The sequence below is a fragment of the Trichosurus vulpecula genome, chromosome 6 (genome assembly GCF_011100635.1).
Source record: "Trichosurus vulpecula isolate mTriVul1 chromosome 6, mTriVul1.pri, whole genome shotgun sequence".
In the NCBI taxonomy this organism is placed as follows: Eukaryota; Metazoa; Chordata; class Mammalia; order Diprotodontia; family Phalangeridae; genus Trichosurus; species Trichosurus vulpecula.
The window spans coordinates 171,964,936-171,990,572 of NC_050578.1; the positions used below are offsets into that span (position 1 = coordinate 171,964,936).

The 25,637-nt window shown below is 37.1% G+C and overlaps 1 protein-coding gene across 1 annotated transcript; it reads right to left on the minus strand.

Annotated features, from left to right (window-relative positions):
• Nucleotides 1–12,403: 12,403 nt before the first annotated feature.
• Nucleotides 12,404–12,760, minus strand: LOC118852819 (40S ribosomal protein S25-like). Its single transcript, XM_036762516.1, has one exon. The coding sequence runs from the start codon at nucleotides 12,758–12,760 to the stop codon at nucleotides 12,455–12,457; it is 306 nt and encodes a 101-aa protein (XP_036618411.1). The 3' UTR covers nucleotides 12,404–12,454.
• Nucleotides 12,761–25,637: the final 12,877 nt, after the last annotated feature.

Below are 25,637 nucleotides of genomic sequence, written 5' to 3' on the forward strand. Positions count from 1 at the left end.
ATGATATTTGCAAAGGGCTTATTTAGCAGTGCCTGGCACATAATAGACACTAAATAAATGCTTGTTGTTTCTCCTTTCTCTTCATTATAATTTTAAAAATCCAAAATTAGGGGCAGCTAGGTGGTGCAGTGAGTAGAGCACAGGCCCTGGAGTCAGGAGTATCTGAGTTCAAATCCAGCCTCAGACAATTGACACATTTACTAGCTGTGTGACCTTGGGCAAGTCACTTAACCCCAGTTGCCCTGCCTTCCCCCCTGCAAAAAAAAATGAAAAAAATCCAAAATTATTTGGAGAAATCAAAAAAAGAAACATAATGTAGTAGAAAAGGGTAATCAGGAGAACCAGGTTCTATCCCCATCTCTGTTACTAATTATACGCCTTTGGGCCAAGTCTGAGCTTGTTCCTCATTCATGAAGGGTAGTCTAGACGATTTAAAAAGTTTCTTTCACTTCCACTTCCATCTCCTCAGTCTTTTTAGGATGACTGTGATGATGAGTTCAAGTTGTCTGAATAAACAGATACCAAAGGAACCTTTAGAAGTGGTTGTTGAACTATTTGATCTTTGACAAGCCATGGAGAACAGAAGAGATGCTAAAAAGTTCAAGAGATGGGCAAATGTCTCCGTTTTCATAAAGGTGAAGACAGTATTATTTGGTCATGCTTAATATTTCAGAAATCTAAAATAAATGAAGGGAAATGACAGCTTTGAGAGATTTTTGAAAATGTAATGGTAGGAAAGGCACATGGAAATCTCTTGAAGAATCAATCAAAAATCTTTTGTATTGAAATTAAGTGAAATATGGGTTATACAATATAGCAAATTTCACAAAATAGAATGTTAAAATTACCTTTTTAGTTTTTATATTTCATGTTGGTAGGAATTATGTAAATATTCCTGTAATCCTAATACAATGCTGTGTGTATATATAATATGCATATATATATATATACATATACACACACAGACACTGGACAACCTAAAAAATTTTTGATAGTTATATTCTGAGATAGAGTATAGAAAGTCCAAGAAATAGCAATACATTGAGATAGAAAGATCTTCGAAATACCACAAACAAATATTGTGTTGCTCCTGGATTTTATTAGACTACTTGTTTTCTCAGCATTGAGGAAAATTGTTTTACTGGATTTTTTTTCATAGCAGAGAATGGGAAGTGGTGATATGAACAGTGTCCAGGTTATTGTTATGCTGGATGGACCCTTATGACCCCAAAGCAAAAAAGCTATTAATTTAGAACATTCCATTCAACTCTAAAAACTGCCCTTGGAAGTCATAGGTCATTTGATTTGGAAGGAGTCTTTGAGATCACCCACTCAACCTCTTTATACAGGTGAAGAAACCAATACCAATCAATCCACTCACTTATAGTTCCACGACATACACGGTATTTCTTCTCTGAAATTAAGTAACAAAACCAAACTTCATCTCTTAGTATATACCAGCACACAATTCCCATACCTTTATTAAAAAAAAAACAATCCTTCAATGATCTTTGAAAGTTAGAATAGTGCCAGGCATGTTTGCATGGGCATGTCATCCCTGCTTCTGGGGAGGCGGAGGCTGGTGGATCAATTGAACTCCCGAGCTGAGCTGCAGTATGGCTAAAGCAGATTTAGGCAGCCATAGAAAGTCCAGCACCAATGTGGTGTGGCTCCTTAATGAGTAACAAACTGGCCCAGATCAGAGATGGAGCAGATCAAAGCTTCCATAATCAGTAGTGACATGAGGCCCGTGAATGGTCACTGCACTTACATCCTGGGGGAGAAAGGGCATATCAGTCCTTAAAAAAAGTGGCTTCTGACTTGGAAAAATTTGTTTGCATCAAAATCAGTATTTTAGAGTCTCTCATGTCTCTTTTCCTGTTATTTTCCTACATTTTTTTCCCAGGGTTCAAAAGACTCTTTTTCATTTTCTTAGAACATTTGGATTTTATGCTCCAAGGAGCAGATCTGGTAATGAGAGAATATGTTCTGTAAACTCCTGGTGATGCCAGTAACACTTTCAGACTAGAAATTAATTTTTAAACAGTCGGCTTCTGTGACCATGACACTGTTATTAAAATCCTTTTCTGGCACCCCAGCCAGCTTCTTTTAGTCACTGTTGATGCTTTTGTTTCTAAAAAGCTATATTTTATGCTACAATGGTACCTTTTCCCCAAAATTAATATTTAATCCAAAGCATATTGGAAAATAAAATAGAAAAGCATTAAAACTGCATAAGCTTCAAGTTAGTTAGGGCTTATACTTTTACTGGGAAACTTGGAATTAGAACATGGGCCTTTCTCTTCTCAGGGAAAAGAAGCTTTGTGAATGATTGCTGTAGCTACGGTTATAGGGTAAATTATGGAGTCTTTGTAGGTCATGATAATGACATCCTTGACATCTGCCATCTCCTGCGCCACAAATGGGGATGGGTAATTTCTGGCATGTATATTTTTCATACTCGAATGTATTCTTTTTCAGAAAATTACTAAGTATTCAAAAGGGTAGGAGAGTGTTACAAGCGTGAGATTGAGTCACACTGGAATTGTTTCCTCCTGAAAATCATGGGGTGTTATATGTTTGTTTTTTTCACTTTAGAAAAAAACAACACAGTTTTAGAGTCAGTACATGGAGGAAATGCAGGATTTCAAAGTGGGAGGAAAGCGAGAGAAGAAGAGATGGGGCCCTTTTAATCACAGAGCCACATTGTCAAGGGAATTTGCTGTCAAATTATCACATCAATTTTATAGATTTTTTTAAAGGCTGTATTTACCTCTTGAAAACATCACACAAATGAAATTTTAACTTTAGTATACTCCAAATGGGCAGCTAGGTGTGCAGGGGCCTGGAGTCAGGAAGACTTATCTTCTTGAATTCAAATCTGGCCCCAGACACTTACTAGTTGTGTGACCTCGGGGCAAGTCAATTAACCTTCCTTTCGCCTTAGTTCCTTTTCTGTAAAATGAGCTGGAGAAGGAAATGGCAAGCCATTCCAGTATCTTTGCCATGTGGGGTCAGGAAAAATTGGACACCACTGAGAAACAACTGAAACGTGCTCCAACTAAGAGATAATTTTTATTTGTTTTTGGTCAAGTCAATAAGCCAACAAGCATTTACATTTATTAAGTGCCTACTCTGTGCCAGGCTCTGTGCTTAGCAGTGGGGATTAAAAAAAAGGGCAAAAAACAAATCCTGCTATCAATGGGGCTCACAGTCTAATGAGAGCAATAGTATTTGTGTACTATATAAATTATGTACAAACAGAAGACATACAGGAAACATTGGAGATATTCATAAGGGGAGGCCCTAGCAGTAGGGACGATCACGAAAAGCTTTGTGTAGAAGTGGAGAATTAAATGTCAGAGTCCTGTAGTTCAAAGAGGAAGGTTCATATTTTGGTACTCTATTAGAGGTTACCTGATTTAATCTTTTTTTTTTTTGTGGTATAGTGAGTAGAGCTCTGGGCCTCAAGTCAGGTCCATTTGAGTTCAAATCCACTTATACTTGTAACAACAATGCTACTAGCAGCCAATAGCACCAGCACACAAGAGGGCTGTTAGCACAGGTTCTTTGGTCTGCTTTTCTAAGGAAAGCAACTTTAAGGGGTTTACAGTCGCACTTTAATTAAACACATATCATTCACTTAATTCAGGGGAAAAAGTTAGCGCCCTGAACTTCAGAGAAAAGACAAACAGAAATTACAAGCAAAAATTATCTAAACAGAGCAAGTAACACAAATAAGTAGATGGGGCTTTTGTCTGTCCATAGCAATACATTCATAGTTACTAGAGAGAGAGAAGCCCCAACATCTAGGTTTTCAAAGCCGGGGCGGGGTGGGGGGGTGGTGCTCCTTAATGGCTATCTAGAGTCTTGTCTGGCAAAATCACAGGAACTTTCTTCCAGTGAGGCAAAATGCTAGCCTCAGAGTAAATATACATATATTCAGGGTGAGAGAGTGTCACAACCATGTGACTCAAACTCATGTGACTTAGGCTTTCTTGTGACTTAAGTGGGTCATCAAAGACTCCTGATTCAGTCAGAGACTCAATCAAAGGCACTTGATTGCCTTAGTGCTGAGAAGCACTTCAGAAGAAAAAACAGGGAAAAGTCCCACTTTGCTTGCCATTATACTACTCTTATTAGATATGTTATCTGGACACATCACTTAACCTTTGCCTACCTCAATTTCCTCAAGTGTAAAATGGGGATGATAATAGTACCTATGTCCCAGGGTTGTTGTGAGTATCAAGTGCCTGACACATAGTAGGCATTATATAAATGCTTTCCTCTTTTCTCTTCTTCCCTTAGCTTTAAGGAAATATAACTGGAGAACTGTATCATTCCCTATTTCTCTAGGTTAAGAAGGGTCTCCCTTTTCTCACGCTTTAATTGCTTGTTAAACCTAACACCCCAGCTACTCTGAGGCCAATTTTAATTATAGAAATTAAATTAAGGATCACAAAAGTAGGGATACTTCAAAGGGGAAAAGTATGAAAATGTACCCCTGTACAATGTGAATCTGGTAGGACACAAGTAATCTATTCCCAGACCAAAAAAAATGCTGAACAATAAAGACTCACAGGGAGCGTTAAGAGGATTCAGTAACTTAACGGGATTTAGCGATTTAACTTAAAACTAGTTATAATCTGCTTGGAGGTTAGCATTTAAACTTCATCGGAATATAGAACGGTTGGTGAGATTGGTGAGGAGACATTTTACATGTTACCTCAGTTCCATACTATCGTTCTACTCCAAACCAACCTCTTTGAACTTTCTGCTCAGCCCTTTCCATAATCAACCACTTTTACCCCTGTCCAGGCTGCAACCAATCTCCCTGGTGCCATCAACACACTTGCAAACCTGCATACTTATTGAAATCATAAAGTCATCTTCTTCTCAGGGTTGCTTAAATAGCAACCTGTGCTGGAAAGGGACCAAGAAGTGGAAAAGGCCTTCAAAGACGTAGACACAAGTTTGTCTAGTTGAGTCCACCTACTAACTGGTGCCAGAAGGTTGGGGAAATCGATACTGTCCAGTACCCTGTCTCCCTCTCTGGGAGAATTCAAGGAGAGAGGAGCACTACTTGCTATATGGAAGAGAATAGCCAATAACTTGGTGAAGAGGTGGACAGTATACTTTTGTCTGTACACTGAATTATCAGCTCTCTCTCCTCAGCAGCCCATTAAGGCAAAAACTGGGGTCTTTTCATAGGTGCTTAAAAAAAGAAAAAAATTAAGGAGATCTACTAGAACCTTCGTCTCATTTGACTTATGCAGAACTGTTCAGATATTTTTTTTCTGAAATGTTTCCAAGGCAGTGTAAATAAAACAGATAAAACTTGATAAATTTATGATTACCTTTTTTTTCTCTTCCTTCCTCCTTCTCTCCCTCTCTCCCTCCCTCCCTTCCTTCTTTCCTTTCTTTCTTCCTTTCTTTCTTTCACAGTCTATCATAAAAAAGATATAGGACCTTTAAGAACATAATTTCAAAAGAAAATTTTCTGGTTGCTCTAGGGCAGAGCAGAAGGCATTGTCAGTAGTAACATGCTGTTCAAAAAGTATATTGCTATGGTATGCTGGGTCACATTGCATCCAGCTAAGGGAGTCAAATAGCAGATGGAAGTAGTGGGTGGGTGAGAGAGTAGAGAGGGAAGATGACAGAAGAGGGAAGTAACCTAAAATAAAAATACTAAAAAAAAATTTAAAAGCTTCTCCTGATGGGAGAAAAAGAGATAATTGTTAAGGTACTTCAGTGTTCTTATACACAACATGCTACCATGAAGAATCATAAAATCTAAGCATTAGATGACATGTTGGTCCAGTGCATGTTTCACTGAGATTTCCCCCTACAACCATATCCCAACAAGTGTTTGTCTGACCTCTGCTTGAAAACTCCTAGTGGGGCATGACTCACTCTCTTCCAAAGTCACCCATTCCACTTTGGAACAGTTTGAATTATTGGAAAGTTTTCTCATATTAAGTTTAAATACATCTTTTTGCAACTTGGATGCATCATTTCTTAGTTCTGTGCTTGGGCCAAACAGAATGAGGATAAAACATCTTCTACATGATGCTCCTCCAAATACTTATGCAGTTATCCTGTTTCTACTCTTGTAAACCTCAACCCCATTCTTTTCTTCTGCAAGCTTAGCAGCTCCAGTTCTGTAAACTGTTGGTATTATACACAACCCAGTTACTGCCACTAAGGCCTTCTCCCTGTGTGATTCCTAATGAGGTAAGGAACTTTGCCATTGGTGGTGCTGTGATTTTAGCCATGTACTATTAGTATCCTCCTCTCTCTTGCCCTTTAGACATCTTTCTCCTTGTCTTCTAAATACCTGGTAATCTCAAGGGTTTGAGTTTGTTGCGTTGTATTTTGCTTTAAGAAAATAGCTCATCCTCAACTAGATGCTGGGAAACTCTGGGTATAGTTACCCTTGTTTAAAAATATCCAGAGTAAGGATCTTAAACAAAAAATATGAACTGGCACATTCTGAATATCCACAGGGCTTTATCTTTAAATTGGATACACAGGTTCATAATTTTTTGAAAATGAAGCAGATTGAAGCTATCTGGAGGGTGTGTGTACATATGTGGAATTATTTAGCCTAAACAGAATCCCCAGTTTCAGTATTTGAGAGTTCCTAAGAATCCAAATATTTCGTGTTGAGAATTATGCTAATGTATATTCGTTACATTGGAGAGAGTGGGATTGAAGCAGGGGAGACATAAATGCTTATAATAAAAAGAGAGTCACTAGATATCTTTTTCCTTTTAATTATATTAAAATATTTTATCTTACATTAAATGTATACAAATGGATTAATTTTCCATTAGAAATGTAAAGAAACTTGCCATGAAAGATAATGACTCACCGACATTTTGATTATTAAAGTAGTGGTTTTATGTTTTCCTTTATGTAAATTATTTTCTCTAAAACTTCACTTTATTTCCTTTTTAAGTTTTATTTATGCCTTTGGTTTTTACAACACAGACGTTTCCTGGTATAGACTCCTCTCCACTTCAGAATCCTCCCTTCTGTATGACAGTTAGATCAAGCAAGTCCTTGATCAAACTGATGAGTTTCTTAATCAAATTAATAATATTAAAGATCATAATTTGAGGGTAGCTGATGGGACACACAGTGATTAGATGATTAAAGATCATATGCTCTTCTTCCTGGCTTGTAAAGACAATCCAACCCAACTCTCTTTGTTTCTTTGCTGTTTGAGGACTCTGACTTAGTCCCACCTTTTAAGGTATAACAATGAAGGGCAGGAAGAGACTGAAGTGATTTGTCTTCTTGACCCTCCACCGGAAGTAGTAATATTGACTTTCCATAGAAGCATACATTCATGGAAGATATGCTTTTATATAGCCTGAGAGGGCAATTCAAAGACATTGTCCTGGAACTCCAACCTTCTCTGTAGAGGAGAGGAGATTCTGAACACCCTAGGCAACATGTGCCTAGAATCTAGCCTCAAAAAAAAGAGCTCCTCATCAGCACCAACTTTGAGTGTTACCTGGAGGATAGACCAAGGTTTGACCATTGGTGAGTTTGATAGTTTGAGAATGGGACCTTCTAGAGAGAAGTTTCTTGATGTAGTATACTCCTTGGAGAAAGCAGAGAATATTTCATATATTTGCTGTAGAACATTTTACTTACATAGGAAAATTCAGTGAGTTAGTTACTTAGACAGTGCTGTCCCAGTGAAACAGGTTTCCTTGCTCAGGACCCTCCAAAGCAAATTCACCTTTCAAAAGTGTTGAAAGCTCCATGGTGGTTTTATGAATTTTGGAAAGATTCTCTCTGACTCTGGTAAAGAAGAATTCACTAGAATGAAAGAAGCTTGTCATGATTGTTTAGTTTCTTATCTGGGGGAAGCTGATAGAATAATACTTGAATGTTTTATGTTTCAGTATATATTCCCTGACTCCATTGAATTCTTACCACTTTATGCACTTTTGGTGGAATGAAATAAAGGTTGTCTCATACCTAATAACCATATTAGATATTAAATACCTATGCAGGATTTTGAGGGTCTGCCCATCCACAATTAGGACACTTTAGGCATGAGTCTTACCTAAGTTTTATTTGGAGATTTTCCTGGATTAATCCAGGTTGAAGGAATTATCCAAGACTAATTGATCCTAGGTTCAAGTCTCCAGGACAAGACCTGGTCTTGGGAGCCATAGGATCGAACATTTGGAGCTAGAGGGGACCTTGGAGGCCATGATGTCCAACATCTTCACTTAATCGAAGAGAAAATTAAAAGAGAGATTAAGTGACTTGTCCAGATTCTCACAGCTAGCAAGTATATGAGGCAGAATTCAAACTCGGGTCTTTCTGACTCTAGGATCAGCACTCTATCCACTGTGCCACCAAGCTGCCTAGAGACTTTTGGATATCCTGGATCATTGGTTATACTTGAAACAAAGACAAGTATTTATGCAAAATCAGACCATAGACCACATGTAACATTTAACACTATGTATAGCACTCTGCAACCAGTGTGTTGTTCCTTTTCTACTGAGGGAGGGAGTATTTTTCCTGGGACCAAGATCATTCTTGACCATTTTTGGGTGTCCCCCTCAAAAAAATTTTTAAAGAGCAACCCAAACCAGTAGATGATAACATGATAGCACCAATATAGAGCTTGGGTTTCAGAAAAAAAGTATATTAATGTCTAAACACCTAAATTGGATTTTATTTGTGAAAAAGTTATTTTATTTAGAAGCAGTGAGTGATCTAGTTGGACAATGCTACTTATGGAAACTTCAGAAATGTTATTCAGATTTCCTCCAAAGAGCTAAAATTCTTAAGTCATTAAAAATTAGTTATTGTTAATATAAAGTGATAAATACTAATATTTCTTATCTTCTGGCTTTTAGTGTTTCCTGGGATATTAAATAATATTGAATATATTAACTATTAATTTTACTTCCTTTTCCAGTGTTCAGCTTGGGTTAGTTATCTGTTATGTTGATGACTTGTATTCAGATCGTTGAAAACTTTAGCTGCTAAGTTGATTGAAATCTGGAGGCAGAAGAGACAACTGTAATCCCTGAAGGTGCTATGCTTCTGTAGTGTTTTGAAGGTCTGCTGCTGCCATTTATATTTCTCTTCCCTGGAATTCTTCCTTCATAACAGACTTTGAGCTAAAAATAAACCAAATCCCCCATGCTCTGCAAGAAGTTTAATTTTTAAAAGAAACCTTGATACCTATTTTTTTTTAAAAAATCTTAATTTTTTTTTACTTCTCCTACCTTTTTGTATATTTCTATCAACCTGCCCACTTTTATATTTCTTTTTAAGAAAAGGAATTTCAGAGTTACACTGAATTTGATAATTGCCTTTGATTTTGATGCTTTCCTGTTATATTTTTCTCAAGAAAGCTTAAAATATTTTATTTATGCATTTTGTCATGGCATCAGTCGTTTATAAAGAGTGTGTGTGTGTGCGTGTATGTGTGTATGTATGTGAGCATGTGCAGGCATGTGCATTGCGTGTGTGTGTGTGTAGGGGGAGTCTCTGCCCCCCAAAACAACCAATTCCTTGTAACAAAGAAAGAAAATTGAGGAAAAGCAGCTGATGCAAAGACCTAATCTAACAGTGTATGCAATATTCTGCCCAAACAGTTTATCTGAGTTTATCTGAAAGGAAGCATATTTCACCTTCTGTTCTTCAGGACCATCATTTTTTTTCTTTCTTTTTTTCAATTATTCAGGGCTCAGTTTCATTTTGGTGATCCTTTCACTTACATTGTTGTAGTACTTGTGCCTAATGTCTTTTGGGTTCTATTTACTCCATTCTGCATTAGTTCATGCCTATTTTCTCATGTTTCTTAGAATATAACATGTTTGTCATTCTTTACAGCTCAATAATATTTCATTACATTCATACGAGGCAGCTAGCTGGTGCAGTGGATAGACTACTGGCATAAGGAATACCTGAGTTGGTATCTAGCCTCAGACAGCTGTGTGGCACTGGGCAAGTCACTTGAATGCTATGTGCCTCAGTTTCCTCAACTGTAAAATGGGGAAAATAACAGCACTTACCTCCTAGTGTTCTTCCCAAGGATCAAATGAGGTAATGACTGTTAAGTGCCTAGCACAGTGCCTGGCATATAACAAGTTCAATATAAATGTTAGCTATGGTTATTATTATTATTATTATTATTATTAATTTTACTGGCCACAGTCCCCCATCTTGCCCCTCCCCAGTTACTACTATTCTTTACTAACTCAAAGAAGGCTTTTCTGAGTATTGTGATATATATATATATATGTATATATGTGTGTGTATATAAAGTATATATATGTGTGTGTGTGTAGACACACACACACACACACACACACACACACACACACACACATTGGACCTTTGCTTCTGTTTTTTACTTCTTTGGGGGTCTGTACCCAGTAATAGAATGACTGAGTAAAAGTGCCTGGACATTTTAGTCACATTTTTGCATAATTTCAATTTGATATTCAGAATGGATTGATTACTTCACAATTCTGCCAAGAATACCTCAGCATTACTGACTTCTCAAAGCCTGACTCAGACTTCGCAATGTTCACTGTTCTTGTGTTTTTGTCATATTTTCCAGTTTCCGCAGTGATTGTTTTAATTTTCATGTCTCTTACTGTTAGTGACTTTGAACATGCTTATATGTAATAATTTGTAGTTCTAAATTCTCTTTTAAAAATGCTTGTTAATGTCCTTTGAATACTTATCTAATAATAGGAGAGTAGCTCTTGGAATTGTATATTTGTGCAAATGCCCTATTATATTGGGTGTCAGACTTTTATCAGTTATATTTAATACAAATATTGTCCTGCTCAAGAGTTTGTTTTCTTATTCAGGATTAGTTGACTTTGATAATAAAAAGGATTTTCACTTTTATGTAATCAAAATATATATTTTATTTTCTATGATTATGTCTTTCCTTTCTTTAGTCAAGAATCTTCCCAACTCCATGAGAGTATAAAATGTGATCTCCTTCTCTCCCCTCCTCTCACTTTGTGGTCATTTTGAATGGATTTTCTCTTGTTATTTCTTCCTAGTCTTGGTTAACATTGTATAGAAATGCTGATGATCTTTGTGAATTTATTTTGTCTCCTGATTCCTTCTTGAAATTAATTGTCTCCATTAGTTTCTCTGCTAATTCTTGGGGCTTTGCTAAGTACACACCATGCTGTTTGCAAAAAAAAAAAGTCTAATTTTGTCTCCTCTTTGTCTATAGTTATGCCTTTAACTTTATTTTTTTGTCTTGTTATTACTAGCACTTCTAAATCTATGTAAAATCATAGCTGAGAAAGAAGACAACCTTACTTTACCATTGTTTGCCCTGAGAAAACTTCCTGTGTTTTACCATTACACATAATGCTTGCTCTTGCTTTAAATATGCATTTTTTCCTAGGCCATGGTACTCTTTTTTAATTTGACAAACACAAACAAACAAGACTTTTTCTCTATAAAAAAAGAGAAAAAGAGAATTTTAAGTAAAACCGTAAATCTCTGTTATCTACAACTTGTTCGTTTTTAAAAAATGTGTGTTTTAAATTGAGTATTTGGCTTTTGAAGCTGTTCTGCTTATCTCTGTTTCCCTCTGAACTTTTACTCTCTTCTATGATCTAGGATGTGGAAGATGTTTTGGAGGCTGAAATGAGCAGATTTCACTTTAACAAATTAGTATTCAGACAAGCACCTCTGTTTTGTTGCTGTTTAAAGTTGACTTCATTTTCATAGCTGCGTTGTATCTATTGTTATTTTGGTTTTGCTTTGAGCTATTTCTTTATACAAGTTCCTCCATATTGCTTTAGTTCCTTCATATTCATTGTTCCTTATGGTACAATAATATTCCATTACATTTGTCTCCCACACTTTGTTCAGCTTTCCCCCCAACTATTGGGTACGTGCTTTGTTTCCATTTTTGTTTTGCTATCATGAATGCTACTATAAATACTTTTGTAAAGATGGGACTTTAATTCATGCCAATAACCTCTTTGGGGTATAAATAAACCCTCTAGTGGGATCACTTGGAGATTAGGAATAGTTTAGTAACTATTTTTACATATTTCCAAATTATTTTCCAGAATTAGTCAAATTGGACCAATTTCAGAACCTTATCTGGAATGAATGAATGAACAAATTAATGCATTAATCTATGCTTTTTGGGGGGGGGAGAATGCAAATATTTTATGGTTCACAAATTAATGGAATTTAGCACTGGAAGTCACTTTAAATATCTTTTAGTCTTATGGTTCTTAATCTGTTTGGGGGTATGGCCCCCTTTGGTAGTCTGATGAAGCCTCTGGACTCTTCAGAACAGTGGTTTTTTTTTTTAGTCCAGTAAGTTTATTTTTGAAAATGTACACAAAAATGTTGAACCATGTTATGCATCTTCAGCAGCTGGAGCATCTCCACCCTTGGTGTTCCTGGTATATATCACTTATGTTCTGTGTTTGGAAACCAGCTTAATCAGACCTTTACTAAGCAGTTCCTGGAGGGCTAGAGAACCCCGGATCTTCAGTCTCTCTGAGACTACTGCAAGGGTGATAAGTTTATAATTGGGGACCTCCTTGCAGAGTTTGTTGTACGTTGCTTTGTCAAACAGAACCAGATTGTTGAGCTTATCTCGAACTTTTCCCTTGGACCACTTCTTCTTAGCTTTGCCCCCAGACTTGTTCACAGGATCTTTGTCCTTCTTGGCTGACTTGCCAGCATCTTTCTTCTTCTTATCATCCTTGGGCAGCATGGTGAGGCTTCAAGGATCTCCTGGTGCTGCCGCCTCCAAGCTAAGATGTCGGACAGAAAAGCCAGAAGAGTGTTTTTAAGAATAGAAAGTTAAAAAGACATTGGCATATAAAGGAAACTAATAATATTGACATAGTTATTGAAATACTGTTAAAAAACCAAGCTAGCAGACCACTGATTAAGAAACTCCGATTTTGTCCAGTTCCTTTATTTTATATATGAGGAGAGCGAGTCCCAGAAAGATGAAAGGGTTTGAGTAAAGATGTAAGTTTCAAAGGTGGGATTTCAGACCTTGCTTTCTGACTCCGTGGCTGGTACTGGAGTCTGATGGAACAAAAAGACCTGACTGATAGGCATCAGGCCACTGCTAAACAAAGCTATGTTAAAACACACAGTGGTCCTGGCAATTTGTTAATTTGTTATGTTAGAAGCATCACTATATTCTGGTCATTCCTATGCAGAGCCTTGATGTCACGCTTGACTATTCACTCCCCTTACCACCCATATCCAATCAATTTCTAAATTTTGTTTGTTTAAAAATAATATATTTTCTCCACGACCTTTGTCTATATATCATAGTAATTACACACTATCTGCTGTCTCCATTTGGACTTTATGAAGGATAAAGAAAAATTACCAAGCAAATTCAATATTTCACACAGTGGCTACAACTGACAATGTATACAACATTTTGTCTCAGTTCTTTGCCCCTCTGCCCTGAGGTGGCATATTATGTTTTATCATGGATTTCCGGGGATATCCACTGTATTTTTTAAAAATTACTCAATATTTATTTTGTATTTACTCATCTGTCTACTTGATATTTCTCCCAACAGAATGTAATGATTGGAAACTGTATATTTTTGTCTTATATTCCCAGAACCTACCACAGTGCCTGGTGTGTAGTGGCTGCTTAATATATGCCTATTGAATTGAGCTGAACTGGATTGAATTAGTTCTGAACATCTGTTGCATTTGTATGTCCTTGCTTCGCCTGACCCCGGCATATCCAGATGTTTTGTTCTCCTCCTTCTGTACCAGTTTGCCTGCTTTACTGTCTATATATCAAATTGGCCTGAAATCTCTTGCCATTCTTTTTGTGTCTGCTGACATCATTGACATGATGACTCCCTCTCTGACTCTGTGGCTGGCGAGGTGGCCTTGTGCTTGGCTCACTGTTTGGCTCATCCTTGCTTGCACTGCCTCTTATACCCATTTCTTACAGGGGTTGGCTCCATGCCAACACCAACATGCTGGAGTTGACAGGCACGAGAAGAGGAGTCTGAGGTTAGACTTTGAAAAAAAATAAAGAAATCAAACTGGGAGATTCTGTAGGATATTCCACTTAATCTTGGCTATAATGGACGTTTGGGATTTTGATGGGGAAAAAAGGATGGCTGATATTAATTTACATATTTTCTTTGCTTGGAAACACAATGGCATAGACTACAAGCATTAAAAGGTGCATTGGTCAAAATCACTGAGAAAAGCATTTCAGTAACAGCATAATTGACACTTTACTCATAAAAGCACCTACTCCAATATTTCTTAATGCTAGATCCCTTCATCTTCAGAAATACCTCATGCTAGCTTCATACCAGGGGGAAGAGGGCCTTAATTCCTACCCATCAACAATTCTAATACACTAACCTTTTCAACCACTCCAACAAAATATAGGAAATACTTATGCTTTCCTGGCAGGCGTATTCAGCTGTGCAAGCCTGACTGGACTCAGCTGGATCTCAAATGTGATGATTCAAAACAGCCCACGGAAAAGAGAAACAAAATGAAGATTTAGTTTGAACTGACATGATCACAAACATCCTGGCCCTGCTTCCTGTGGAGAAACTTCTTGCTAGTCCAGCCCTTTTTTTTCTCTAAGAGAAAGAGCACACCACCTCCCAGTGTCCCATTGGTCATTTTTAATCTGTCAAGGTTTTCTACCTGTTTTCCTCTTATAGTCCAATTTTGTTTTGGATTTGTCTTGACCATTAAAAATAATGCTGTAGGGGCAGCTAGGTGGTGCTGTGAGTAGAGCACTGGCCCTGGAGTCAGGAGGACCTGAGTTCAAATCTGGCCTCAGACACTTGAAACACTTACTAGCTGTGTGACCTTGGGCAAGTCACTTATCCCCAATTGCCTGGCCTTCCCCCCACCAAAAAAAACCAAACAAAAAAAGAAATAATGTTTTATAACATGGATAGTTCCCACCACAGTGGTTCGGGTAGAATTAGTTACGATTTTTAAACAGACTCATTGTTTTGTTGCAACAGACACTTTCGAACACATACCACCCCAACTATGCTCCCCCTGTATCATCCCTCTTTAATTCTTTCATAGTATGACGATGACAGATTATAAAGCATTTTGTGCTTTTTGAAGTTTAGCATTTGTTCACAGGAAAGACGTGTGCTTTACTTTTGACAGCAATATACCAATATTGTCTGTTGTTTTATATCTATTTTGCCTCATCATGTTATTTACATTGTTTTATTCATGGTGTATGCTATTCTGTTTTCTCTACCCTCCATCATTTCAGACATTCCTTCTCAATTTCTTTCTGAATCATATATATCATTCTATTTGGTGCATTATGTTTATATTCATCCATTATGTTCACATATCAAAATACAAAATATGTTCTGTCATTCCCCAATCATTGCATACATTTTTCAGCCTTTATCAATATAATTTGTCTTTGTATATTTTCATACATTTTAATGTTGACCATAGTTTTTTAAATATTATTGATCTCTCTTATTTTTATGTGACCTTCACTTCCAAATATTCCCCTTTCCCCTTCTTTACCTATGCCATGTAATAAAGGCTTAAAAAGAAAGGAAAAGCAGTTCAATGGAATCAACCCAAATATCAACTCTATATGATAGTATATACAATATACTCCACACTGATAGTTACTTGCCTATGCCAAGAAGGAAGACAGGTATAAAAAGTGCCAGAATCATCCGTTAGTTTTTTTCCCAGAGAGATGCTGAAACACAACAAAAAATCACGGAATTTCTAAAAACTTCTCACAAGATACTTTCTAGTTAACCTGGTTTACATTTAGGCAATTTCTGATTTCCCATTTTTTATACTCTGTGAGGTTAACATGGTTAAATAGGTTCATTGCCCGAGAATATTAAATGATATTTTTATCACTTCTGAGAGCTCCTCCTCCTCCTTGCAAGGGAGGTAATTACACATGTTAGATAAGTGATGACAGAGTCAAGGACGCTCATAATGAGAAAGGCTACAACAAAAAGGCAGAGTTCCCTTTATTCTGTTCCTTGTAAGGTCGTATTTGCGTGTGTGCATGCGTGCATGCGTGTGTGTGTGTGTGCGCGCGCTAATCTGGAAGATCAGGCAAAAGTGTACCTCCTGTGAAACTCACCTGACATTCTGTGGGTTACTTTCGTACGATGGAAAACAGCTGCTGGCTGAAAATGAGGCAAGTGGAACATGGAATAGGGGACTGGCACAAATAAATAGCAAATAAGATTGTATGAATTTGTATGCTTGACAGATGACAATGAATAGCCTTAGAAGAAGGAAAGATAAAAAGTGATTGGTCATCTCTGCACAGAACTCCAAATTTATGCTTTCAGCTTTGAAGTCTGTTTCAAGGATTCATTCCATCTCACATTTCCTACAATAAAATGTAAGGTCTTCTAGTAAAATTTGAACTCCTTAAGGACAGGGACTGTTTGTATCTTTGTCTTCTTAATTTTGAGTTCACTGCCTTGCATATAAAACTTAATAAATTATTGTTTAATTGAGTTAAGTGCCTCCATTTGAGGCAGGGAGTTGGTGCAGTAGTTGGAGTGCTGGCCCTGGAGTTAAAAAGACATGAGTTCAAATCCAGCCTCAAATACTAGCTGTGTGGCCCTGGGCAAGTCTCTTAATTTCTTTGTCTCAGTTTCCCCATTTGTAAAATGGGGATATAATAGCATCTTCTTCCCAGGGTAGCTGTGAGGATAAAATGAGATAATATTTCTAAAAGCACTTAGCACAGTGCTAGGCACATAGTAGGTGCTATATAAATGCTTTTTCCTTGTTCTCCCCTTTCATTGTATAAAATAAAATTTGACATAATCTTGCTCTGTTTGGAAAGTTCAGACCTTGCTCTCTTTTCCACTCCACCCAATTTTTTCACCTCCTGTTCCTATTCCTAACCTTCTAGGCTTGAAAATCACATCTCTCCCGCTGTTTCATCATAGAACTTCTCTCAGTCTCTGGAGCTCCCTCTTCCTGGAAAAGCAAAGTACCCCTGTGGCCTGTTCAGCCTGGAATATCCCTTGAAATCCAACCTCCCTTCTCCCCCTCATTTCTTCCATTTAAGAGCTCTTCCTGCAATATCCATTTTTATACAAAGGCCCAAGATGGCCTTACTTCATTTCCCTCTTGGCCCTGTTCCTGATTTTCTGGACTTCAAAACTATGCTCCCAATCCAAACTCCCTTTTACATGTTATCTTCTTCCATTAGAATGTAAACTCCTTGAGAGAAGGGACATTTCATTTCTTTTCTTTTCTTTTCTTTTCTTTTCTTTTTTTTCGTTGCTTGTATCCCCTGCACTTAGTATAGTGTGTGGCTCATAGTAAGCTTAATAAGTCCTTCCTTCCTTCCTTCCTTCCTTCCTTCCTTCCTTCCTTCCTTCCTTCCTTCCTTCCTTCCTTCCTTCCTTCTTTCCACCTCCAAATCTATTCCTCCTTCTGACATCATTTCTGTCTGTGGCACCCCCATTCATCTAACCACCCCTGCTTAAAATCTCGGTATTATTCTTTCTTTCCTCTTCCTCACTTTTCTTAACCATTTGTTAGATTTCATCACTTGTCTCCACTCTTGTACCATATTGGCATAGGCCCTTTTGATCTCCTGCCTAGATTATTGAGATACCAATCTAGTAGATTTTCCCATCTCCACTCACCCCTTCCTGTCAGGTATTTTCTGTATGTATAGATTTTATCATACCACTTTTCTGCTGAAAACTCTTCAGTGGCTCGTTCAACAGTTCCCCGCCTTACTAGAGGTCTTCAAGCAAGGGCTGTATGTCTATGTATCAAGAATTTAGAAGGGATTCTCATTCAGGTATAGCTTGAATGTGGGTAGTTAGGTGGCACAGTGGGTGGAGTATTGGGCCTGGAGTTAGGAAGACCTGAGTTCAAATGTGGCCTCAGATACTTACCAGCTGTGTGAGCTCAGGCAAGTCACTTAACCCTATTTGCCTTAGTTTCCTCATCTGTAAAATAAGTTGGAGAAGTAAATGGCAAACTGCTCGAGTATCTTTGACAAGAAAACCCCAAATGGGGGTCATGAAAAGTGTAACATGTCTGAACAATGATTGAACACCATAGGTTGGATTATAGCATGGTCATAGGAGTCCCTTTCAAATCTGAGGTGCTGTAATTGTGTGCAAAGGGAGATGTCCAAATATTGCCTGAAACTCTGGGCTATTTATCAGCTGATATTGCTAAACCTTTCTGATTCTGTCATATTTTAATTTGTCACTTTTGTCACTTGGGTCGTCACTTAACTTCTGTGGCCCTTAATTTCCTGATCTGTGAAATGAGGTTTAGATAGGAAATCCTATCGTGTCAAGTTCTTCCAATTAAGGTTTCTATTTCTTTTTCTATTTGCTCATTCTTGAAGTTTCTCAATGTTCTTCTAGAGCCAAATGGCTTATTTTATAACTCACAAACTGGATTAACTAAATATTCTGGTTTTGTTTCTCATTTGCCATGTTTCAATAAACTCTCCTTTTCCTTCTCCCATTGAGTTGAACATAATGACATGTAACAATCCCTTTTTATACATGCATCAGAAAATCTATGCACAGAAAAACAGAAACAAACCATGATTCCATTTCATACATCTCATGTAGGAAAATGAGAGAGAACATTTGGCATGTGGTAAGTGTCTGAAGCTGGATTTGAACTTGAGTCTTCCTGACCCCAGACCCAGCATTCTATACCCACCATTTCAACTCATTGCTTAGTTTCATAAGATTTGTAAATGAAGAATAAATTATCATTCAGGGTTGAAAAATTACTTTCAAATTATTACTTGGTCATGGAATTAAATGACAGATTTAGAGCTAGGAACTTAGGTGTCTTCTAGTCCAGTCTCTTTTTTTATATGATGAAATTGAAGCACATAGAGGTCAATTGACTGAACCAAAGTCAACAAGAGTTAAAGGGCCTAGCAAATATTTGAACCCAGGACCTACACTATAAATATATTACTCTTTTCATCATATCTCAATTCCATGTAGAACTTTGGGAAAAGTCAATGTATTTATAGAAGAAAAACCTTAGAATAGAATTCATCTGTTTTAGAACTGTTGCAATTTAAAAATTGTGGTTGTATATCAGAGTTGTGTAGGTTATTTATTCTTAATGTTTTCTTGCTATCAATTGTTCAATAGATATGAAATTTACTAGTATAGGAATGACTACAACAGTGCTGGATAAGTGGAATAGGGTTTCACATGACACTTGAATTCAAAATCAATATACTATTGATGTTTTATTGTGGTTTCCAAAGAGCCTACATTGCCCATTGACTGTGGCAATGAACCAAATTTGCTATTTATTTATTGAGGTAGCAAAGTAATGAAAAGACAGTCTTTTTATTTATGTATTCTTTGTGATGCTGAGTCTCGTGGTCAATATTCCCTTTTCCAACTAAATAAGTACAAATGTTCAAGGCAATTTTGTGGGCAATATTTTTGAGCAGATAAAAGCTGCACTGTTTGCCTTCCAAATGACTGCATTCCCAGCATACAGACAGTACTGATTTAATGGAGGACAGTTGCTTCCTCTCAGTGGCAAACCAAAGAACCAATATAACACTATGGTGTTAGGCACACAGCATGAATGTGGGCTTGGTTTTTCAGATCAGACATAAGACTAAAGTTCAAACATTCACTACTAATATTTTTTACTTCTGTGGAAGCTTTCATCTCCGAAGCCCCCTGTCAAAAAAAGGGGATTTAAAAAGCTTTACTGGATAAATGAGTGCTCTGTAGAGTAAGGGGGACTCCGTAATTTTGAAGCATGTCAAGAACCAAATTTCTAATTTCCATCCCACTTGAGAATTCTAAAGAAAATACTTGCTTTATCATATTTGGTGATTGGGAAAATACTTATGCTTGTGTATTATTATTATTTTAAAAATAATTATGCCTCCTTTTATTCCCTTATTCCCTTAAGAAGAATGATTCAGTTTTATAAGTAAATTAATGACGGCAATCCAATCCAATTTAATATGATCCTACCTAACAAGAATTTTTAAAGCACTTACTAGGAGCAAGACACTGGGGATACAAGACAAGCCTTCACAGAGTTTACATTCTACTGAGAGGAAACAATATTCAAGCAGATAAGTATGAATTTGAAAAGGAGAGGAAACTATGTTGGGGAAGGGAAAGGCTTTCCTTAGGAGATGGCACTGGTAAAACCAAGGTTTCAAAGACTTGCTCTTTCTGACCTAAGTGAGTTCAGACTGTAGATCTAGTCTAGTAGATTGATATATTTGGGACCTGGTTTGAGTTGAAGTAGTCCCCAAGAAATGAAGGTTAGTACCCTATTGCTTTTCTGAGCTTTTGAGACGGAGAAGTTTATGGAATCAAGGGCTAGATCAGGTCTTTCATGTGTGGGAGGCTAAAGACAGGGTGGAGATGAGAAACTCAAATTGCTTAAAAAGTTTGAAATTTAAAACTTAGACTAGAGAAGTGTCATTCTTGTTTGAGGTCATGCGAGAGGCAGATGCTTTGGGATCAAACTAAGCCTTAGAACTTAAGTTAGAAATGAGGGATTAGGATAGTCTGGGTTGGGAAGAATTCTTTCATATGCATTTCTGATAAGTTATATCAGGTTGTTAATGTGGGGTCAGTGAACTTAAAGAAAAATACTTGTTAAATGTATTTCAATATAATTGATTTTATTTGTAATTCTATGTATTTTGTTTTATGCATTTAAAAAAATATTTGGTGAAGGGTTCCATAGGCTTACTAGATTGTCAAAGGGGTCAATGACACAAAAAAGTTAGGAACTGTTGAAGGGAAAGTTGATTTCTGAAGTTTTCTCTTTTATTTTACCTATTAAATAAACACAATAGAGATGTGGTGAGCTTTAATTTTATGTTGGGAAAGAGTAAAAAAATGATGTAAGTGCTAGAACAAAGAAGGTCACAACAGAAGAGGCAAAGATCAAGTAATTAGTGATCTGGTTATGACAGATCTTTCATCCTAGGGAGCCAGATTGGTTTAGAGATCAAGAAACTTCCAAATGTGCAGTGAGTAAATGATCCAAGCTTTATCTCTTGGAACTTGTGTAGCATTGGGTTTAGATCTCCTTTATGAACTTATCACAGATAATTTTATATTATATTTATTTGTGTATCTGTTGTACCCTTTCTTTTCCTACCACCAAAACCATCACCAACAATGACCTTGACAACTAGGCTTTATTGATTGTGAGCTCCACATGGAAGGACCATATCTTCTTTAATCTTTGTGATTTTTCTCAGTTCTTAATACAGCATTCTTTATGTAGTAGGAATATGATAGAATCATGGGATCGCAGATTTAGAGTTGGAAGGGACCTTACAGATAATCTAGGCTGACATCTTCATTTCATAGTTGAGGAAAGAGAGAAGCAAACACATTAAGATACTTGCAGAAATTCATAGCTGCTAAGTAGTGAACCAGGATTCAAATGTGCTTCTCTGCACCCCTTATCCAGTTTATTTACCAGTTCACCAAGGTTATTATAATTATTTGTTGAATTTTTAAAAATTATTATATCTCACATTTATATGGTATTTTACAGTTTACAAAGCACAGCAACCTCATGAGGAAGTAACCACTTCATAGGTAAGAAAGATGAGACCAAAGAGATGTTAGTGTAAGGGTTAAAGAGTTAATAGAGTCAGGATTGGAATCAAGCTATCTTGGTTGTTGGTCTATGTCTTTATTATCCAGCAATAGCCAAATAGTCAAGTAACTACTGTATATAGAACGCCGTACTAGGCACTAGTGGAGATACAAAAGCATTTAAGAGTGGATCTCTGCCCTCAAGGAATTTATGTGTAACTTCAGACTGTCACCTGATGCAGTTCCAATTTTGGGGGGACATTTTGTATGTCTCTCTAGACTATTGTAACTCTAGCAATAAGTCAGATTTATATAGCATTTTAAATTGGCAAAATACTTTCCTCACAATTATGCCATTTGTAGGAGGTATAAGTATTCTTATCCCAGCTTACAGGAGGGGAAAGTGTGGTTCCCAGAGTATGCCACTTACCTTTGATCACACAGCTGTCAGAGCTAGAGTTTGAATGCAGGTCTTTCCATTATATAATCGCATTATATAATTATATAATGTAAAAACTTGGATGATTTTCCTCTTGGAAACTCTCAGTAGTATTATAAATGGATGATCAACATTTTCTTAATTTAAAAATAAAACATACTTCTTCAGTTATTGATCTGTAAGTATTCATTAAGCATCAACTATTTCCAAGGGACCCAGTGAAGAATAGGAAATATTCACTGCTTTCTAGGAGCTCAAGGGAAATAAAACACATAAAAAATGAGTGAAATTGACTATAGTGCAATAGATGTTCAAGGGAAAGGTTTATATAGTCTGGGCTGGAGAAGTCACAAATGTACGATGGAGCAGGTGGTGGACTTGAAGTACTTGGCAGTCTGGGTGGGATTTGGCTAGATCAAGCGAGAAGGGAGAACAATTTAGGTAGGGATATGTGTATGGGGGTAACATGAACAGAGGTTATTGGGAATGAGCACTAAAGTTATAATGAACAGTTCTAGTGTTTGGGACAAAATCAAAGGACACCCTAAAATCTATTTTTGACCATGCGATACCTAAAAATTTCAGATTGGGAAGCCCAGGGAGGGAGTGAGATGCTGCCAGTCTGGAGAAACAATCACCTAAAGAGTGATGGGGTATGGATATGAGGAAGCATACCATCTGGGCACATTCTATTTTTACTATTTTTATACCCTGGTTCAAAACTTAGCTGTTTCAACCTGCTGAAGGAATACCCCTGCTGTCAGCACCCTCTAAATTTCTGTACCCTGAGTCAAAGTCCCAGCTGCCTTGCCCTAGTCATAGTTCTGAAGAGCATGGTATTTTGGGATGAGAAGAATAAAATAGTTCTTTAAAAAAAAAAAACATAAGCACTCAGCATACCACCTAGAAAATAAGGGCTGTTTTTCCTCCTGCAATAGTCTCATGTACCACCTTTGTTTACTTTTGTAGAGTTCTATCAATTTCTGTTTTCTTTTCAATCTTTTGGGAACTGTTTTTCCTCTGTCTTTTCAGCCAGCCTTTCTTCACACTTCCCTCCTCCCTCCCCCACCTATTGTCCCCCTACTCTTTTCCCTGCTAGAATATCTTCTCTTAGGAATTTGCTCCTAGCAGATAACACAGTTATGAGAAAATACAAGAGTAATTCTTTTAAAAATGCCCTGATTCTTGTTATTCCCCCACCCTGGCCAAATCTTTCTTATTAGCAATGTTATTATAGCCTTAAATATTACCTGGAAAGGTAAAATCTGACCTTGGATGTAAATATATTCTTTCCTGTAAAAGACTTTCAGTCTTTAGCCATCCCCTCTGCCAAAGAACTCCCCCCTTCTTTTCAGAAGTGTTTATATTTATGGCACTTGGAAAAGTCATAATGCCACTGTAGCCCTTTCCCTGAATCCTAATTACGGAGTTTTAGACAGAAACCCTGGCTCATACTTTCCAAATGAATGTAGGCTTGTTATCATCGTTAACTGTGATTGTTTGATTTTGGATTTTATGTTCTGTTTTCATTATCTTCTGTTTCTTTCACAGGATATTGCCAAAAACCCTGGGCCCACTGACTTTATTCCTGATAGCTAATATCTGCTTTAAAATAGAAGTCAGCTTCAAACACTTTTATAGTATCTGAGTCTTCCCATTGGGCACTGTACATGATTCATGTACATGAGAAAAGGCTTTTTAAAGAGGAGCAGGAAAGGCAATTTGATGCTTTAAAAATAAATAATCGAACTAGGCTCAAGAGGTCTTCTGCTAGCAAATCCCAGTAAGACAAAACGGAGAGAGTAGATAGGCTGCAAACTGTCTGGCTTTGTAGAAATTCATTGGCCCACTGGGTGTCACTGTTGATCCATCTACTCATAAAATGTGTGGTTTCTTTGGCAGTAGAAATTTTGAGATTGCTGAAAGCAGTATGTATTTTCTTTACCTAATGAAAATTCCTGCATAGGAAAGGGCTTATTCCGGCAATTCTAAACTTGAAAAATGGATCTTTCTACCATTAGGAGCCTTATAAATAAGATAATTCCTAATAGGTTAGTTCTTGTGGCATACACAGACTGGGTGAAGGCTGATGTCATAGGCAATTTCAAGTCTTTATCATTAGGTTTGAAAGTCATCTCTTTTCATAACAATAACAACTCCCATTTACATAACACTTTAAGGTTTACAAAGCACTTTTTTTCGAGACAACTTGGAGAGGTGGCTGAGTGGAGGAAATAGTGCCAGAGTTGGCCTCAAGAGTCCTAGGTTTGAATACTTATTCGGGAAAGTTAGTTACCAGCTCCATGATTATAGATACGTAATTTATTTTCTCTGAGGTTGAGTTTCCTCTGTAAACACGGCTCATGATATTTAAGCTAATGACTTGATAAGACTGTAGTGAAGAAATTACTTTGGAAAGCTGAAAGAACTAAGGATAGGGACTGAACCATGTGATTTTATTGGTAAAGGGAACCCCCTTTCTATTGATGCAGGTTATGAGATTTAGATTTGGAAGAGACCTCAGAGGCTGTATTCTCTACAACCTTAGAGATTTGCCTAGAGCACTGAGAGGCCAAAGGTCACACAACCAGTAGGCCTCTGAGATTTTCCTGGCTCCAAGGCTGGCTCTCTAGCCACTATACTCTGCCGAGTAATGTTAAAAGCACTATCTAAATATGAATCATCATTTGTTCTAGTGCAAACATTAATGCCCTCATTCGAAAGAAGAAGAAATTGAGGACCAGAGAGGTTATGTGTTTTGGTATGTTCACACAGTTTTAATGTGTCACAGCAGGGCTTCAAACCCAGGTTTCTCTACCCTGGTGCTCTTATTGCTATACCAGATTACCTTTTAATCATAACCTGCGTTTCACTGTTTTGGTCTTGTTTTTCATAGAACTAATGTTGTAGCTTGTTTCTCTTCCTCTTCACCTTCAATCTTCACTCAAAGCAAAGGTCCCATGGCTTCATCATTATCTTATATGATTCTCCTTTTCCCTCCTAGCCTTACCCCTCATATATAGGGAGAATTTAAAGTGTTTTGGTCTGAGAATAAACCTGATATCTTTTATTCTGAACCCAGTGTGGTACATGGGTTTCTCGAGAACTAAGGTGGCATCCCTCTTTGCCAACTCTGGATTTGTTGTGAAGCAAACATACACACACTATGCATACACTAAAAATATGGGCCAGTAAATTGATAACTTCTCAGATGCCAACATTTATCTTTTTAATGAAGAAAGCCTCAATTACAAGGTAACATGTTTATCAGTATTTATTTTCTATCTTATTTTTATAGATTCTTTTATTGCAAGACAGTTACTCAAATGTCTTTTCAAATCCTACAACAGCTGATCCCTCTCAAAGGAACTGTATTTTTAATACAGCCAGTCTTTTGAAATTTGCTTTTTTTTAGCTCTTCCTCTGTTTTTCACACTTTTTTAAAAAGTTGCTTTATTTTTTTCTGACCTTACTCTTTTTCTTTGAATATTACTTTCTAGTTCCTACTTCCAAAAAGCTTAAAGAAAGACAAAGTAACCCACGTGAACAAACCTAAATCACCC

What these genes read in the sequence shown, in the direction of transcription:
- LOC118852819 (XM_036762516.1), bottom strand. Translation starts at nt 12,760, where the DNA reads ATGCTGCCCAAGGATGATAAGAAGAAGAAAGATGCTGGCAAGTCAGCC.